Below are 14,432 nucleotides of genomic sequence, written 5' to 3'. Positions count from 1 at the left end.
ATCTCTCAATTATGTAGATTAGCTGAAGTATTGATGCAGTTTATTTATTTTAACATAAATGTAAAAACAATTGTCTCCGAGCAAAATCACAAGAGCTGCTGAAAGAAACACGAGTCGTGTGAAGGAATGTGCAGAGCTTCGTTTGTTATTTGGTCTCCAGGGAAACGAGTGCGTGTAGTATGTGCTTGTTCTCTTGGACGTTTACTAGACTAAACTAGAGGTTTGTTTAGAACTAAACTCCAGCCGATACCTAGCAGAACACATACATTCATATTCATTTAAAATATTCATTTGCAAATTAATCAAATGTCTCCGCTTGTTATTATATCTATAAAACGAGACAGGCAGTGCTAGTTTTGGACTGTTTAAACCACCTTAACTGTTATTATGACGTATGTGGAATTTAGAACCCATCAAAAGTCAAAACCCCGCGGAAATCCGGATATTATTAATCAATTGCAGATGAATCTTAGTGACTACAGACAGTCGCTGACGGACGCACCGCGCTTCGACGCCACAGAAACCAGATTCAGTGCATGGACGCCTGTAACAAATAAAGCATGCAACCAACAGGTCAGGAAAAAGTTTTAGTTTTTTTTTATTTTAGTTTTTTATAAATAAATAAATATATATATATATAATTTACGACTTACAGTGCATTCGGGCTAGAAAATTTTACCTAATATTTTAAATGTATGCATTTTGATTTATTAAGATTTTTATGTAATTTTTATTTTATTTTGTTTTATTTTATTTTTTACATATATTTCGTGTGTTTGTGCGCGCTATTTATTTTTTAGAACCACATAATCTCACTTAATACATTTGTAGCTTTTTCAGGAAAGAACAGCTCTCGTCCTCCATTGGTTTGACCTGTGGACGGACCGACAAAGAAAAGAATTTATTTCTCAGCTGCTGAAAAGATGCTCCAAAACCCAGCTCAAGTGAATTTTCAGTTCTGATCTTACATGATTTATATACATAAGAACTGCACTTTATCAGACAAATATATTTTTTAATTAATTAATTTATTTTTATTATTATTATTATTTTATCCTTTTAGGTTCACCAGGGATTGTTTAGCAGAATCAGTCCCCATCACTCGAATGGACTTCACAGCTGTGCTCCCTCGCTTTCTGTCTCTCTACATCATGTCCTTCCTCAGTCCTCGAGACATCTGCTCTGCAGCACAGGTGTGCTGGCATTGGAAGTTTCTGGCAGAGCAGGTAAGAATTTAATCAGTACAAAAGTGCCTTTACTTTATTAGATAATTGGCTTTTATCATATTTCTCTCTTCATTCAAAGAACAAAAGTGTTGGTAAATTACAATTTCAGAATGAATGCCAGAAATGTCAAAGACAATGTTTTGCAATGTTGTGATTCTCTAGGATTGTCTGTGGTCTCCGAAGTGTATCCGTCTGGGCTGGTTTCTTCCCTACAGCCCATCAGATCATGAGTATGGGGCATGGAAAAGACATTATGTGGCTTGTACTGCCAGTTTAGATATTCTAACTCCACGGGAAGCAGCAGGCGTCTATGGTACCTTGAATGAGAGTTTGACAGAACCAGAGGAGCAGCAAGATAGATGGAGAGAACACAACATAAGACAAACTATCAGACAGAAAGTAGCAGAGCATAAAAGTGAGTGCCAAGGTTCTAGCATTTCATGTACTCTGCATGTCCTGATGAAATGATCTGATTGAGGTTAAGGAGTTTTAATTCATATAAATTCTCTGAGGAGAATAATGTCAGTTGGCCAATGCTCTGGTCCTCATATTTCTGTCTGATTTTTCCACAGAAGCTGCTTTGAAGACCAGGAGGGCATGGTTAAACACCAGTAAATTGGGCACATCATTTACTGGACCTATTCATAAGCCACTTACTGCTGCTCTTGTTCAACTTGGGGTGAGACACTAACAATGAAAGTGTACAGCAAAAACCAATTGTCTATCAACATGACTCATCCAAATTTATTTCATTGCATTATTTATTTTAATTTAATTTAATTCAGTCTTTTATTTGAAGTATTTCAAATTAGAAATCAGCATTAAATCACTGACTATGGTGATCATGTGTTAGTTACTTATCGTCACGTTGAATGTAACACAGTCTTAGTCTTGTACTATATTCAAGGAAAATGTACACAAAAGTGTTATTTGTCATGGCTTTCTTATGTAGGACAAGTGCCGATTGGAAAATTCACTCTCTAGTGTGGATATACGAGACCCATGGCTTGATTTAAGCTTGAACACTCTTGGGAGCACAGGTGCCACCAATTTATTGAAAACTAGGAGGTCAGTATCACGGTAGCAACATTGGTGAATATCTTTCTGGATTTTTCTATCCGTCATGTTTTAGTAGCCTATACCTTTTATAATTTTTCTCACAACAATATTTAAAAAATAATCTTGAGCATGTTGATTTCTTTCAGTTCAGTGTTCACCCAGCCAGTTAAATCTTCCTGTAGTCCTCTTCCTCATTTCCTGCTTGTGTCATCCAGTGTTCCTGGATATGAAGTAAAATGTTATTTCTCAATTCATGTCTATCATTGAGCTATGTCTCTTGTTGAATGATAGACAGTTGTTTATGAACTTAAGGATTTTAACTTTATATTTCTAGCTGCTTCTGGCCGCGGTGCAAGTGTCTGTTGTGGTTTTACCCTATGACTCACAAGGAATGACCTTGAAGGCTCTGGTTTCTCTGGCGGAAAAGGTCATTCAAGGCAGGATGGTGCAAAGTCTTGGAATTTTGGTGACAGGAAGCACAGAAGAGATAACTCTCACAGATGGTAATTCAGAAGTAATTCAACGTTGGGTCCAATCTAACTGTATACAAAGAAAATTAATAACAGACAATTTTTTCCTGCTGGAATAGTTTTTCTCAGTGAGGGCAGATTTTATAACCATGTAAAACACACAGCTGCTGTCAAATTTATACCAAATATTTGAATCACTTTAATAAACTGCAATACAAAATAAGCTGTAAATTATGAACAAGTCAACAAAACACAACAAACATCATCTGTATCTGTATATATACATTTATAAATGCATGTATGTATACATTGACTACATTGTCTTTTATCCAGGAATGAGCATAACTGAGAAGACATTGCTAAAGCCAGGTGTGAGGGAGTTCTGGGAGAATCTGTGTGGTTGGGTAGTTCCTGCTTCAGAAGGAGGGAGTCTGAACATCTTTGCTCCCCTGGCAGCTTCAGGTAGAGTTTGTCTGTATTGTCCCAGTGGCATTTTGTCCTATGTCACATTTGCTGTAAGTAGCTTTCACTCAGGAACTGTTTTATGGCTCAGTTGCAGGGATGGATCTGATGAGGAAGTTGTCCGTTTTGACTGGTCTGAATGTCAGAGCTCCCACAGGGATCTGTACGGGCTCCTACCAGCACAGTGAGTTACAGAAAAATCTATTTAGAGTGGGTTATTACTTTCAGTCGAAAGTACCATATAACACATATAAATATCACATATGGAAGTAAAATTATGAAGTGACCTACACTGTAAAAAAAAAAAAAAAAAAAAAATTATCTGTTAAATACACGGTAAAAAACCGCCAGCTGTGGTTGCCAGAATTATACCGTAAAAAATATGGTAACACCATTTTAGGTTTAACGGTTTTAGCTTAAATTTACAATTTATTACCGTAATTTAACTGATATAATGTTAATATACCAACTTATTGAAGTACTGAAATCTGTTTTGTACCTTTGTAATACACCGGTAACCGGTGGTGGTGATGAGAAAGTCACGTGATGAATCAAAGCCTTTCACAAGCAGCTTTTAAATAATAAGATACATGGAATGTGCACAGTGTCATTCACACAAGCCCTTAACACCATCATGATAAACAATAAACATAACAGATAAGAAATAAATAAGAGGAAGCATAATTATTTAAAAGAAAAAACATCAAATTCAAACAAAATTTGAAATGCAATGAAGAGACTTCTGGGAATTACAAATGTTTTTCATCCAGTCAGTTACAGGAAATTACAGTTAATATGTTTTATATATATATATATATATATATATATATATAGTCATTTATCAGACACTTTTATCCAAAGCGATTTACAAATGAGGACAACAAAAGCAATCAATTATAGCATTAAATAAATAAAAAACGATCCAAAACTAAGCTAAAACTTTATAAATACTATCTATAAACATTTAAAAAATAAATAAATTAGATAAAAAAGACAAATGCATACAGCAAAATGTTAAAACTTAAAATTAAAATTTAAAACTAAATTAAAAGCTTTAAAACAATATTGTTTAAAAGAACATTAATTTGAATATTGATAAAAAAAACATTTCTTGTTTGTTCATTTATTCATTCGTTTAGATTATTAATATATTACATCATGTATCACTTGTTTCTGTGTTTTTGCTAGTTCTCAGTGAGTGGTCTGGGTCTGGTGAGTTTCCTCCATTGGTGTACCTCCATGAGACCTTTCTTCTTAGCTGGTGCAGACAGGCCGAATGGGTAGAGGAAGCCTGTAAGCATCTGCGGAAACAGCTGGGGCCACAGCTGCACTTCATGTGTCAAGAGATCAGAGGCCGCATCCTGGGCAAGTCAGAAATGAAAACATAGTCTTGTGCAGTTACGTCAATTACATACCTTATATTTACCCTCCTGTCTATGTATTCAAACCATTGTCCTTGTTTGTGTGGCCTTTCCAGGTCTGTTCCTCTGGGATCACATTAAGATGCCTGTCATTTCCCTTAAATCAGAGGTCATACAGTGTTTGGTTCATGGGCTCGTGGCCCTGATGAATGAGACTCCGGTAAGCAAGAAACATTTTGTTCCAGTAAATCTCAGATTATCTTGCTGCATTATACTGAAGCTGATTCACTGTCATGCTGTAGGATGATCCCTTAGACTTCTTGGGTCACTTTCTACTGAAAGTTTCAGTCAACAATGGTTTGAAGAACATGGAGTTTCTTACAGAAAGTGTTTCCTTTAATGGCCTCAATCCAGAATCTCCAAAGGTTACTGTTAATGTTTCTGTTTTAGATCATTCATTTGGTTTACCCAGTGCCTTGAGTGCTTAAAAAATGTGTCCTTTTTATTAGGGCTTGCAAAGTGATGCAGACAGACGCAGTGCTGTGTGCAAAGAGCTTTTAAATAGTGAGAAAACATACGTGAGACACCTTCAAGCCGTGGCCACAGTGTACTACACCCCTCTCCGAGCGGCACTGGACTCCAACCGAGCCATCATCAGCTCGGTCAGTCTCATCACCATCTTCTGCCCTCTGCTGGATATATTGGAGACAAACAGGTCAAAGATTTCCATGTTTCCACATATGCATTTCTGTTTCTGTATCTCTCTGTTATTGTCTAAGACTCTGCTCTTCACAGTGTTTTTCTGAAGGAGCTGACTGAGAGGTGGGAGGAGTGGGGTCCGCTGCAGTGTGTGGGGGATGTTTGTGTCAAGTTTTGCACCAAGTTACGGGTCTACACTAATTTTTTCAACAACTATCCTGCCATTCTCAGAACTATAGACAAGGTATGTTAAAAACAAAACATAAGTGGATATCTTGGTATAATATTTTATTGTCATCATAATCAAAGCAGTGAAGCAGTTTTGACTAAATCTAAAGATTTGAAACACCTAACTTTCAAACCAAAATCATGTGGTATAAGCATTGTGCAGAGGCATGCAGAAAAAAAAAAAAAACAGGAAACAGGATAACGCTGGAAATGCTAACATAGAGACCCCTGCAGACTCTCATGAATTTGCCAATGTCAGCACGTCTTTTGAAATATCAGATGATTTGACCTACGTATGACAAGGAAAGGTTAGTTCAGGTACAACCACATAAAAACTAATAATGTTTATGAATTAATAATTCCTGATATTTATGATATATAATAATTTATAAAAGTGACAAAATACATTGTTCCAAAAAAAAAAAAAATCAAACAAATTGATGTTTTTTTTATTTTCTGTTCATGAAATAATTAATTAAAAAGTATTATGCTTTCCACAAAAATATTAAGCAGCACAATTTTTTTTTTCACTGATAATAGTAAGAAGAAAGGCTCCTTGCCCCAAATATTAGAATGATTTCTAAAGCATCACTGGAGTTATGAATGCAAAAATGTGGCTTTGGCACCACAAGAATAAATTAAATTAAAAAAAAATTATTATACAATTACACTTATTTTAATAATTACCATTTCCTTGACTATTACTGATTTTATAGAATTTTTGATCAAGTAGCTTAAAACATTTTTTAATCCTTCTGGTGTATAAAACTCATGAACATTATCTTATATACTGAGTCATTATCTGTTACATAATTTTGCATGTTTTGTAGTGCCGTGAGATGCTTCCTGTATTCCGCAGCTTTCTGAAGAGACACGACCGGACTGTTGCTTCCAGAATGCTAAGGTACTGTAAAAATTACAGCTCTGCCGCTTTTCAGACAATTGAGAAAAGTTGTACAAGAGTGGCCCTAGCAACTCTCCAAACGTATATCCAGTCTCCAGGAGCTGTTTCTCACACCATCCGCACGAGTGGAGGTGTATGTGACTTTGCTTCAGGCATTAACGCTACACACACCATCTGAGCATCCGGACTACACAAAGTTATCGTCTGCTCTCAACTCACTGCGGACTTACAGAGGCTTCATCCACAAGGTGTGATTAAAAACAAAGTGCTCTGCTCAGTGAATTAATATAAACATGGATGAGTTTACCGTCATTTAAGACAATGCTTTGCTATTCATTCCCAGCTGAAAAAGAGTCTTGATCGAGACTCGAGGATCATGGAGGCACAGAGCACAATCCAAAGCTGCCCAGTAAGTTGAATAGTCATCACAGCAGCCATTCATTTACAGAGATCAGGTTCTCTAAGGCTGTTCTGTACTTAAAAGAAAAGGAAAAGTCTGGGATGGACAGCCATGTGTATGTTCAGACGTCAGTGTTCATACACAGTATAACAGAGTGTTTTTGTACTTTATTCAGAATTTGTTGGAGGAAAGCAGATACTTGGTCACCACACAGGATGTGGCATTACTGAGCTGCCTTAATGGAGACATTGCTGCCTCTCTCAGGTGCCGTCACTGACCTGAGATCAAATGACAGAGAAACAGGAGTCTCTCTGTATACATGAAGCCAGTCATATTCTGTTTGTAGATAACTAACAACAGCATAACTTGATATGTTTGAATTAATAAGAAGCAAATATTTTTTATTAAAGATCTCATGACCAATTCGTACGTATTTTACGAGGTGGCTTATTCGTACGAATTTGTACGACCTCACTAATACGATTTTATACGACCCCAGTGACGGTTAGGTTGTAAGGGTGGGGTTAGGTGTAGGTCATTCGTACAAATTCATACGAATTGTGCAACTCGTAAAATACGTACGATTTGGCAACAATCGTATTAATTTGCCACCTTGTGAAAATTGTACGAATTGCCGTGAGATCGGGTTGGTTCACCCCAAAATGTACAATTCTTACCTTCTGGCCAGGTGAGAAATCTGAAATCTATCATCAATTAAATCAGTAAATAAGAAATTTAGCATTACATCACTTGATCAGCAATTGAATGCAGTTAATGGGTGCCGTCAGAATGAGAGTCCAAACAGCTGAAAAAAACAACATCACAATAATTCAGAAGTAATCCACGACTCGTCACTGTTTGTTTGTAAGAAACAATCCATAATTTAAGGCCTTTTAATTTTAAACAGTAGCTTCTGGCCAAAATATGAGTCCATAATTCCTTATAACGCTTACTTTGTGCTCACATATTATGGATGATCTATTTTAGCTGGAAACATCGGTTTGAAGTAGTATACTTGCCTTAATGATGAATTTGTTTCTTACAAAGCAGCTTTGTTTCAAAAGACATTAATTGATGGACTGGAGTCGTGTGGATTATTGTGATGTTTTCATCAGCTGTTTGAACTCATTCTGATGGCACCCATTCACTGCAGAGGATCTATTGGTGAGCAAGTAAAATAATGCTACATTTCTCCAAATCTGTTCAAGTGAAGAAACAAACTCATCTACATCTTAGGTGACCTGGTTGAGTCTGCTAAGCAAATTGTAATTTTTTGGGTGAACTATTCATTTATGGAAACAGATTTACTCAAGCAAGCCTGCTGATCTGTGATGAGTTTATTCTCTCTCTTTTTCTTCTCAGGATGTATGAGCATGTGAGTGACCTGGGGTTGTTTCTGTTCAATGATGCTCTATTGCTGACTGAGAGGAGCGTGTCAAACGTGCCATTTTGCCTGACAGTGAACACGACTCACACCTTTCTGGCCTCCGTGGCTCTTCACTGTCTAAATCTCACAGAAATCACAGACACGAAGTGTACGTCTCATTAGAACTTCATACTGCAATGCAATGTTCATCATGTTAGCAATACCACACTACTCTACCAGACAAAAAATAGAAATAATTATGTCTTATATGTCGTATTTATGAAAGTTATAAAGTATGAAATTATATATACATTTCAACCTATCCATAATCTTTTCAGATGTTCGAAACGCTTTTCAGCTGGAGAGCCCGAAGCGTCAGTGGATCTGTGCTACAGATAGAGAAGAAGACAAGATCAGGCTGATGTCTGCTTTACGCAGTGCTATAAATGCTGCTATAACACGTAACTAAAGATGAACTTAGGATTCACTACTACATACTATATTAAGAAACTATGGTACACACACTAGAGTCATTTTTTATTTTGTTTTACTACCAAATAAATTGAATATGTATGAATATACTGTTTGATTATGCATCAATAAAGTATGAACTATTGCAATAAAAAAGTCTGTATCATTATGCGTGCCGGCCGGATGAATTTAACCTTGTGATTTTAAAGTTTTGGATATATATGTTACTATATTGCTGAAAAAATGCAGAAAAATTAATTGGGCCTATACAATAAATTCCACGATAATTTAAATATACTTTATAAACATGCACACTTATGAAGGGTATAAAAGCATTTATTTCACATAAAATAAACCCTCCTCACACAATGTTAAATAAAAAATTTGATTGCACTGCGTCCCACAGGTCTACAGATATCAATGGGGCAATACAAAAAATACAAAGACAATTAAAAAGACAAAAATCCCTACCTTAGCTGCAAGATTAGCTGCCACTTATAATATATCAATATTGTATACCAAAATATATCAATAAGAACCTTTACCAGAAAGCCAACATTTTGGAGTACTAGTACTACTAGTTCTTGACTTGCTTGTATGCACAAATACGCTTTTTTTGTGCAACCATATAGAAAACCTCTCAAAAGGTTAACAAATCCTGGTTATAATTAACATATAAAATGGACCAATCATGTTTACAGTAAGATTAGGCCGTAATATAAAAATAAACAATTATTAAATAATCTTTTGTTTGATCTCTTCAACCACCCACACACACACAAAAAAAGTCCTATAAACCAAAGAAAAATATGGTGAAATATCACCTGTTTTAGGATCCAACTTAAACTTTAAAGTGCTGGAATCAATCACAATTAAATAAAATAATTAGTATACACCACTCCTTCATTGATTCAACATAATAAACATAAGATATTGGAAAAATGGTCTTCTTGTATGTAAAAATATATTAAAAAGCATAGGATGCCCAAGGATCATGACTCCAAAGCAGGATACATGTATCTTGAGAACACAATGCAAATTCCTTTGCATTCAAAAGCTTGAGCACTAGGCCTCTCTTAAAGAGCATGCTCAAAGGTGGACTGTGAATGCAGAACCTGCTCTGCTGATGTTTATCTGGTGTAATAAACTCTGTAATAGACAACTTTTGACCTCCAGAGGGAGTAGGAATTGTCAAATTTCAGAAGATGAACTCCTTGACCAGGATATTGGTGACTGCCTGCATAAACTTCCTCATGGCTGTCACGACGGGAAACAGGAACAATCTCATGTACCAGTGGACATCTGCCCTGTTCTGCCTGCTTCTCTCCTTCAACTTGTTCTGTGCCTTAAATCAGGAAATAGAATAAAACAAAAATAAATATTTGATTAAGTATTTCTCTCTGTCAAAGAGATCCATCCTCTTACCTTCTTTAGTTTCAGTAGTTTCAGTGCTTGCTGGCATGCTCATGTCCTTCCACTCAAAGTACAGCCCAAAACCGATATCGTAGTGATCGGTGGCGAATTCCCAAAACAGGTGTGAGCCGTCCTGATGAGTGGGCACCCGTAGTGTCAACACCTCCCCTCGGCCCACTGTGATCACGGAGTCCTGATCGTGCATCACCTTTTCCTTAAACTCCTTAATTTGAGGCCGTGTCCACATAGAGGAAGCAATGATAGGCACTTCTGCATTCAAGAAAGAAAAGAAAAAGGGCAAAGAAGTGTTTCATGTCTGTTATTTTCACTTGTATGCTAAAATAATATTTTTACAAATAACGTTTATTTTACAATTATATTTGTATATTTTTATTACTGTGGAATACAACCATAAATAGACACAAATACCTAAATCTTAAAATAAAAAATAACACGTACAGTAATGAGAATACTGTGAAATATTATTCAAAATGAAAAGAACTGTATATTTATAAACTGTATAACTATATACAATTGTTCCCTGTGATTGCAAATCTGTACGTTTCTTTAGTCATTATTCTATTTCTATTCTGTCTTCATATTTTTTTTATTAATAAATGAAATGGCAATGATAAACGCCTTCACTATCGTTAGAAAATAATGTGAAAGTCTTTACTATCACTTTGATCAATTTAAGAAAGAAGAGATAAGACAGACACACCTCCTGTTTTGTCTTCTACACACAAATGGAAGGCTTTTGAGTCTGTCTGTTGTTCCTGACTCTCGAATGAATTTGATTGGCTGTTGGGATTGCAGGTGGACAAAGCTTCATATGACAAAGGAGAAGGAAGAGCTTCTGACATTTGATTCACATTTGAGTCCGGCTGCTTCTGCAAGGCCATCTGAAGCCATACAGGAGAAATATAAAGGGTTTATGACATTTTATTTATTATTGTAACATGTTTCCTGGGGTTCAGTTAAAATGAAGTAAATAAAATATACATATTTTTTTTGTTCACAAAAACATATATTTGCAAAAATGATTATTTTCAAACCTCATTCCGACCTTCGATGCTTGTTAGTATAAACGCCAAATGTTACGATTGACTTATGTCTTTTCATAGTAATAAGTATCAACGCCCTCTCATGATTGCACGTGAATAAATGTTTTGAAAGCATTATCCACATAAAATCATTATTTACAAACAAAAATGTTTGAAATTTTTACTTTCATGTTTCTGTGTGAACTCTCCATTAAATCTGTATAGTCAGCGGCAGAGATAATAATATAAATATGCACACTAGTCATTTTTTGAGCTTTTTTTTTTTTCAACAAAATATAATGTTTTGCAGAATTTTTTTTAAAGGTACAAAGTACTCTTATTATGTCAAAATCTTGACAAGCCCTTTAAGAATCATGGTAAGAAGCTTACTTGAATCTAAAGTCTCTGGCTGTACTCATACCTGCTGTAAGCGGAGGGCCTGGTGCATGTACTGTTGGTAGTGCTGTTCCTGCAGCTGTCTGATGAGTAACTGCTGCTGGTCTGGATTGTCTGGATACTGCTCTTTGGCATACTGTTGAAACTGTACTGCCGTTTGTGCATTCAGAACAGCCATAATCTGTTCTCTGTACACATAGATATTAATACACATAGAGACAAACAATTTTTTAAAGCTGAATTCTACTGAAAGCTTAGTTCAAATGTATTTTGATATATTTATTTAATGTTTTGATTTGATATTATATATACTTTCTCTCTCTCTCTCTCTCTCTCTCTCTCTCTCTCTCTCTATATATATATATATATATATATATATATATACACAGGTAAATAATACTGATTTAATCTCATATAATTTACTATAAATGTCACGTTCAACTATATTTAGAGCAACATTATGCTCAGAAAAGTGAAACCATTCATTGGATATCAGCAAACCACTAGCACTTACTTTTGCCGATCTATCTGTAACCTCTCTGCCTCATCTTTTCTTCTCTGTTCCTCTTCTTTTATCCTCCTCTCTTCTTCCTCTCTACGCCGTGCTTCTTCTTCCAGTCGCTGTCGCTCTTGCTCTTCTCTCTCCAGCCTGAGACGTTCTTCCTCTTCTTTTCTAAACACACAAACCACACACAGGATTAAAAGGGCTTCCTACAAGACTTAACAGTTTAATAGACTACTTTATAAGAAACTTTAGGCACTGTAACTAATGCAGAACACACCGTCTCTTCTCTTGTTCCTCCTTCTCAATCTTATGTGATGTCACATATGGTGCAAACAGACTACAACAGGAGTTCAGAAGCTTCACAAAGTCCTCCATGGCATCTTCTTTAGCCATGCTGCCCAGCCGTATCCATTCTTTTCTGAGAGATGCAGTGAAACAAACTAAATGAAGCATCTATAGACATTTTAGGATTGTGCTATATGGCTTTAAAAGAATAAAGAAGAACAAAATCCACTTAGTACTGCACATACATAATATTATTTTGCACATCCTTATAAAACATGCTGTGGTGGTACCATGGAATATAATTTGGTAGTATGTGCATTAATATTTGGTAATATATTGTCTATTATATGTGCATTAATGTTTGGCAAGAGCATTAATATCAAGCTACAATATTACATGGAATTTATAATAATCTAATGGCCTTATCCAGTCATAATTTGCACAAAAATTAGCCTTTTATACACTTATTCCACCATTACCTTCTGTCGTTTCCCAGGACATCAAAGAATCCAATTTCTGGACATGTGTTTGGATCATAAGGACCAACTGTGATCTGCTTATGTAGTGCAACCAAACGGAGATTTTCTTCATATGCTGGGTTGAACGCCTTCCCATTCATCTCTATGAGACAATGACAACAATTACATTAATCCTCATGGACTCGTTGACAACATCTAAGAGAACCTGAATAATGATTAATATAAATGGCATTTCAGTTCCTGTACAGGACGAGTTATTACTGCTGTCGATCTAATGACTCACAGAAAAGGGACTTTAATTTTGCTTTAATAACCGCAGGTGTGACGGGACAAAATAAATAAAGTGATAAACATTTACTAGACGAACAGAAAAGGGAAAGTGAAAGTCCGGGTTACTTGGTAATCCGTGTTTAAGTTACCCTACCTTTAAAGAATTTCAGTGCAAGTTTGAAGAGCTCGTCTAAAGTAAACCCCCAGTTTCTCTCCAAACTCCATGATGATTTCTGAGGTCCTTCATGTTCTTCGCATGAATTACAGTCTTCCTCAGTGCCTGAGGAGTGAGTTTCGGTGTTAATGCCGTTCTCGCTGGTTTTCTCTATCGTCTCGTTGTCATGTTCTGCTCTGTCAAACTCCATCATGTCAGACTGTCAACACGAGCTGCTGCGACCGATGCTGCTGTCACAGGTGGCCACCATAGACTGTGACTGGCCACGTAGCGCTCAGAACACCTCTCTTCCGTATATTCCCACCGGAAATCCCGGATATTTGTGTTATTTTCAAATCATTTAAACAGCATTCGCTTTTTAGTTACGTCGGTTACTGCGCAGGTCAAACCCGATACGTTCTCTGACGAGTTTCGCATTTGGTTTAATGCTAAAATGTCACTTTGACACATTACCTCTGTGCAGAATGCCCAAGACGACCCTGAATAAACAAGTCGAATTGCAGCTAGTAAACTGAACCACGTTTCCCTTCATAGCAATTTTGAGATATAGGGAAAGAATTATCAGATACTTGAGGAACTGTTACGGTCTTCTGGTCACGCATTACTATTGCTGGGATTCCTCTTAACTTTTTTTCATATTTTCATATGAAATATGCGAAAATATAAAATTTTCGCGTTTTCACATTAAGTATAAGAACTCTCGTTTTTTAACCCTTTAATCTTTAATGTTAATGTTTAACTGATATTTTTACTGTGCTAATACAGTGCATTTTTACTCAACTTCAGATTAAAGTAAATCTCAGCTAATTACAACGACAATACTGATACAACCATTGTATGTTAAACAAGTCCAAGGAACCTCTTGAAAAACTGGAAAGCCCAGAATCTTGACAGAAACCAGGGCTTCCAGTCTGTCATGTTATTTAAGAGAAGACACAAGATGGATCTGTAAATTTTATGGCAGTTTCGAGCTTTTGTCCTGTGATTTTGATAACAGTCAAACTCTTTTGTGTAAATTCAGTATGTAGTCCTCTCCTTTGCATTTACAAATCAAAATAATTGAATTAGGCTTTTAAAGGCGCCCTCTTCTGCCATCAGAAACCTTTGCAGCTACAAGTGATTGGAATGAAATACAAAGAACGTCCAGAATCTCTCAGGATTCTATAGAACACACGGTTACTCTCAGTTAAGAGCTTTTCAGTGACAAACAGTAAAACCTT

General features: G+C 36.1%; 2 protein-coding genes across 4 annotated transcripts; one reads left to right on the top strand and one right to left on the bottom strand.

Annotated features, from left to right (window-relative positions):
- The first annotated feature begins 74 nt into the window (after positions 1–74).
- ect2l (epithelial cell transforming 2 like) lies at positions 75–8,789 on the top strand. 3 transcript variants are annotated; one of them, XM_026285802.1, is made up of 21 exons: positions 75–573; positions 832–944; positions 1,064–1,226; positions 1,389–1,641; positions 1,799–1,905; positions 2,179–2,294; positions 2,432–2,516; positions 2,620–2,788; positions 3,089–3,217; positions 3,309–3,401; positions 4,406–4,582; positions 4,695–4,798; positions 4,881–5,003; positions 5,088–5,293; positions 5,374–5,521; positions 6,336–6,409; positions 6,501–6,657; positions 6,753–6,818; positions 6,985–7,073; positions 8,172–8,344; positions 8,514–8,789. In XM_026285802.1, exons 1-21 carry the CDS (start codon positions 388–390, stop codon positions 8,642–8,644), a joined length of 2,862 nt encoding a protein of 953 aa, XP_026141587.1. In that variant the 5' UTR covers positions 75–387; the 3' UTR covers positions 8,645–8,789. The 3 variants fall into 3 exon arrangements, 2 of the variants coding, with proteins under 2 accessions (XP_026141587.1, XP_026141588.1); XR_003294140.1 differs by lacking the exons at positions 6,985–7,073; positions 8,172–8,344; positions 8,514–8,789 and having other exon boundaries at positions 6,365–6,409; XM_026285803.1 differs by lacking the exons at positions 6,753–6,818; positions 6,985–7,073; positions 8,172–8,344; positions 8,514–8,789 and having other exon boundaries at positions 6,365–6,409; positions 6,501–6,660.
- A 177-nt stretch (positions 8,790–8,966) lies between these two features.
- On the bottom strand, positions 8,967–13,625 carry LOC113117258 (Golgi resident protein GCP60-like). The gene is made up of 8 exons (XM_026285801.1): positions 13,192–13,625; positions 12,768–12,909; positions 12,281–12,421; positions 12,013–12,171; positions 11,524–11,686; positions 10,781–10,961; positions 10,072–10,329; positions 8,967–9,991 (listed from the first exon to the last, which is right to left on the bottom strand). Exons 1-8 carry the CDS (start codon positions 13,403–13,405, stop codon positions 9,777–9,779), a joined length of 1,473 nt encoding a protein of 490 aa, XP_026141586.1. The 5' UTR covers positions 13,406–13,625; the 3' UTR covers positions 8,967–9,776.
- Positions 13,626–14,432: the final 807 nt, after the last annotated feature.

Source organism: Carassius auratus, chromosome 17 (assembly GCF_003368295.1).
Source record: "Carassius auratus strain Wakin chromosome 17, ASM336829v1, whole genome shotgun sequence".
NCBI lineage: Eukaryota > Metazoa > Chordata > Actinopteri > Cypriniformes > Cyprinidae > Carassius > Carassius auratus.
The sequence above is the reverse complement of the archived record's forward strand: the minus strand, read 5'-3'. Positions and strand labels throughout refer to the sequence as shown.